At 20.4% G+C, this 5424-nt stretch overlaps 1 protein-coding gene across 1 annotated transcript; it reads right to left on the reverse strand.

The window, feature by feature from the left end:
- Nucleotides 1-2906: 2906 nt before the first annotated feature.
- On the reverse strand, nt 2907-3921 carry PRELSG_0019200 (hypothetical protein; the record flags this gene model as incomplete). The annotated part of the gene is made up of 2 exons (XM_028677445.1): nt 2907-3745; nt 3867-3921. 2 exons carry the CDS (start codon nt 3919-3921, stop codon nt 2907-2909), a joined length of 894 nt encoding a protein of 297 aa, XP_028531052.1.
- Between the last annotated feature and the right edge of the window lie 1503 nt (nt 3922-5424).

A 5424-nucleotide genomic window follows, 5' to 3' on the forward strand; every position in this document is an offset into this window, starting at 1 on the left:
TCAATAATTTCATTTACCTCATACTCTTCTCAATATCCTTAAAATTCTTATTCTCTGGAATATCTACATGAATCCTATCTCTAATACTGGTAGTAATATGTCTCCAGAGACCTCATAGTGTTGTCGTTTCTAATGCATCGTATTTATCCATATATAAGTAAGTTTTGACATATACAACTAATAATAACAGTGCTTATAGTTTCAAGTGTACTAGGCTTTCCCTTATCGTTAATTATTTCCACCATCAATTTATATTGTTCCTCTTTGCTAATAAATAAAGATTTTTCTAATAAAATTTATAACTGTAACATATTTATTATAGTTTCATTAATTAAAAGTTTCTATAGATCTTCTAAGTACGAGATAACATTTGTTCAAATACCACATACGTCTCTTTTCTAGATGGAACCCTCATCTTTACACTATGTTTAGAAACTGTAAAGCATTTAAAATAGCCTCTTAATGATTTTTCATCAAATTTTGATAGATTTTCAGGTATTATCAATTGTGTAATTTCATTTTCTTCTTTCATCTTTTATACATAAGATTTATCAAATGACAATATACCTTCAAATATATTCAGTTCAAGATTTTCTATCTCTTCCTCCATTTTGGATTGCTAATAAAATGAAGTTTTATTTTCATCAGTTTAAAATTTCCTGTAATTGTAATTATCTCCAAATGACTTATCAATTGATCGTTTATTGACTTTGCTAGGGTAATAAATAAGCAAATTAAAAATAAGCAAATTAATAAAGAAAATGTAGAAATGCCTCTACTTATTTTGATTATTGTAAAAATATATTTATATTATAAAAAAGAAAAAATTGCGAGAATATCGAGGAAATATATTAACAATAAGGAAGTAAATTTATATATACCAATTTTAATTAGGTCTTATTATTTCTCTTATGTGGAAATTGAATTTAAAGTCAATTATATGTTTAATTATTTTTATATGTATAAGTACTCACACGTAAATTATATATAACTTATAATAAACATTACATATAAGCATAATATACATAATGAAATAATTCTTTCTTCTAATATTTCATTACATATTCAGATATTTTTACTTATTTTAAGAGTATTTCTTCTTTTCTTCAGTAATTACCTACCTTTCTTTTTGGATATTCATTATTTTTATTATGATTTGGTTATTAAAAAAATTATTATTAACTTTTTGTAAAATAAAATGAGCTACTAGTCCGGAAAATATAAGCGAACCATGCACTGACGCTAATTAAAAAAAAAAGAAAAAATATAATGTGATGTTTTTTTTTTTTGTGAGTTGGTGTTTTTGTTCTAATTAAAAAAAAAGAGAATAAAATTTTTACTTATATAAAAAAAAACTTGATATATGAAAAGTATAATGTTTATTTTTATTCACTTTGCATATTTTGAGATAACGTTGAATAAATTAGAGTTTAATTTTTGTTATTTGTTATACGTTTTATGTGCGTTTTTTTAATTAAAAGAGCATACTTATTCTTTGTAAATAAAAACACATTTATAAAACTAAACATATACCTGTTAAAAAATATAGAATTATTTAATTCAAATTAAATATTATAAATTATAAAATGACATTATATATATAATAAAATAAGTATATATATATATAAAAAACGTATATTTAGTTATACTTGATCTTTATTAATTTGTTTGTTCAATACTCTAGAAAAGTCTTTGAGAAGGAAATTAATCATAACTTAATAATATATATTATTAAGCTTTTACAATATAATAGTTAGCTGCTCATACGAAAAGTAGAGGATTAACCATACATTCACTAGTTTTTACCTGTGCATTGTTTTTGCTAAATTTATTTTTATTCACTTAAAATTAATTTTTTTTCATAATGAAAGTAATGAAAGATTAAAATTAAATATTTATATAAAATTTTTATTCTCAAGTAGAATTAATTTTTAAGTAATAAAAAAATTGTATTCTAAGTTTTATAAGGACAAAAAGAATTTTGTTATTAATATTTAATTTTTAAGTATATTTTTAATTTTGTTTACAGCTATAATTTAAATTTATTTTTTTATTTTAATTTAATTACTTTTACATAATCAATAATTTAATGAAAAAATCTTTAATTAAAATAAAGGTATATTTTTATTAAAGTATATAAATGCCTCTAAAACAATAATTACTCAGTTATGCAAACTATGTGTAAATTTTACATATTAGAAGCATAAACATATTTTTACTATCAATAAAATCGGTAAAGACATCTTTACATGCTCTTAATTTGCTTATTCAATGCTCTTCCAAAATCATTGGACAGGCAATTAATGAGTTTTGTAAACTATATATATAAAATTTATCCACTTGTAGTATAAACATAATTTTTATAACAATTAAAATTAGTAGAAAAAATTCTACATACTTTTTATTGTTTTGCTAAATGTTCTTTTAAAGTCATTGAATAGATAATTAATAAATCAACTATTTATAGTAAAAAATAAAATTTACACACATACTAGTAAAAATAATAATGTATTTTTTATATGTATATTGTGACATAAAGATCAATGAATATGCACTCATTTTTATTTTATTTTTTTAATATGTAATTTCTATTAAATAAAAAACTCTGAAGAAAATTACTGAATGAAAAAGATGAAAACAAAATGCATTTATATCTTAAAGAAGTAATACGTTATGTATGAGAAGTAAACAAAACAAACTCATGTAAATATGATAAAATGTGAATGAAATAGTAGCAAATATATTGAGTATTAGAATATTATTTAGTTTAAATGTAAAAATAACTCAATTTTTTCTCAATCCTTTTTAAATGCTGATTTTTATGAAAAGATATCCTAATAACTTCTTTTTTATTTAAATCACATAAATCATTACTATATTTACATTCTTCAAATTCCATATTTCTTTTAATTTTTGTACATTATGTTTTTATAATAAAAAGCAAATGCAATACCACCACCAACAAGTAAACAACCTAATATACCTAAAGTTACTTTAGCCTTTGTACTGCTGAAAAAGCCATCATTTTCAGTTTCTACTGAATATAAGGAGAATTCAGATTTATTAACATCATTTCTTTGGCGACCCAAAAAACCTTCTATATTATCGTTTACTCCTTTTTTTTTATGAATAAAATTTATTAAATTTAAACAAACGTTAATCATATGTTTAATATGATATTGAAGTGCTGCATTTTTCTGCATAATGGGCACAATCTTATCATTGTGAATTGTGCTATTAACATGATTTTTTTCTAAATATTTTTTAATTTCTTTATTAATAATTAGTATCCTATTGTACTCCATCATGTTGTCGGAGGACACATCATATACATCATTGGCTTTATCATCCAGTTCATCTAACTTATATTCACTGTATTCTTTATCTGGAACGCTACAAAAAGTCTCCATTCTTTGACTTAAGGTTTTATAAATATCATCTAATCTTTTCTTCATATTTATTAATTTGCGTCGTTGTACCTCTAAGTTTAGTCTATGTCTTCTCAAATATGGATCAGTTCGAAGTATGTCACTTTGTGTGTTTCCTAGCCTAACATTTTGTAGATTATAAAATGCTGTATTTCCAGATGTATTTGGTAATATATCATTTTCACCTAAATCCGAATTTTGAGAATCATAAATAGCATCCTCTCTTCCATTATTATTATTTAAATAAACTGACGAATTTATTAAATCACTTCCTGTACTATTTACGTTTGTTCCATTATTTTCTGCAAAACTAATACCTATATAAATATATAGATATAACAAAATTTAAAAGAAATTCACGTTTATAATTAAATAGTGTGTATCTCTTAAAAGACATTTGTAAAAATATAAATTTTATGTATATGCATGCCATATTACCAGTAAGGACAATAGCAATGTTCAAAAGAATTATGCAAACATTTGAGTTTCTCATATTGAAAATAACTCTAATGAAATTTTTTTTTTTTTGTTTATTTGTAAGTTTAGAAGTTATATACTTATTTTTTTAAACTTAATGTGTATATTCCTTACATAGATATATATTCATAATATTTTTTTAAAATTTGTTTTTAAAAGAGTTTGAACTTTACCTTTTCTTAGTTATAATGACATGAATATATATGTAAAATTAATAATAAAATTATATATATCTATGTAGAATAAAAAATTTATGTAAATTATTGCAAAGTTAAAGTAAAATTTACGTGGAGAATAAAAAGTTATTTTGAATTATAGAAATGTTAAGAAAAATGATAAACCAATTTTATGTTATAAAAAATAATTCAGTTACTTAGAAAAATATATAGGTATATATTTATTTATAGTATGTTAAATCTTGTGTATTATTTCAATAAATCATGTTTATTATATAAAACTAATCTTAGCAAGACTTATAAAAAAAGTAGTACATGATATAATAAACAAAAAAACAATACACAAATATATACGAAAAAAAAAAAAAAATCAAAGGTAAAGCATTTACTACGAAAAAATGAAAAAAATTTTTATATTTAAAAAATAAAATGAAATAGAAAACATTATCACATGTTAGCTTTATTATAAATTACATTTCGTCAAAAAAAAACTTATTTTTTTTTTATTTAACTTCACATTTATAAGTTTAAGTAAAAATATTTCTTTTTTAAATTTAAAAAATTTTTTTATAAATGTAAAGATATTAATACTACATAAAAAAAAAAAAATTTAATAAAATAGATTTTATGTAAAAAAGTGGAAATTAAGTTTTTGCAATTTATTAATCCTTAAAAAAACAACGTAGTTAATTTAAATGCATAAATAATTTAAATCATAAAGGTTAAAATTAAGAAAATATTACTAGATTTTTTCTAATAAATAAATCAAATATAACATTTTATTCATTTAAATAGAAGTGCATATAATAAAATTCGTAATTTTCCAAAATGAATCCTAATAAAATTTTATAAATTTTTTAATTATTTTGTTTAATTATTTTCCCTCTTTTTTTTATCATCTTTGCCATTAGTGAATAAATAATAAACATTAGACAAGGAACAATGAATTATAATAATGTCCTTTAAATTTTGTTTCATTTTTTCTTTTGTTTTTTGCATTAATTTCTGTTTACACAATTTATATTATTTAATTTCTTTTTGTTCATACCATATATGAAAAATAAAAAAATTTAATAAAAGGTTTCTTTTGCATTCATTTTATCTATATTGCTAATGTACCACAATTAAAATTTAATCAATATTTTTACATAAACATCATTATTAACATTATAAAAATTTTATTTTATGGTAATCTTTGTTCTTTTTTTTCTTCTATTTTTTTTTTTTTATGTAATTTTTTAATTAATATTTTTAATTTGCAAAAAGAACACCTGGCGCGGTTTAGCATATTATACCATCTTTGAAATCATTTAAACATATTACATTTCCAAAATTGCAAATGT

This window comes from Plasmodium relictum, assembly GCF_900005765.1.
Source record: "Plasmodium relictum strain SGS1 genome assembly, contig: PRELSG_00_v1_209, whole genome shotgun sequence".
NCBI lineage: Eukaryota > Apicomplexa > Aconoidasida > Haemosporida > Plasmodiidae > Plasmodium > Plasmodium relictum.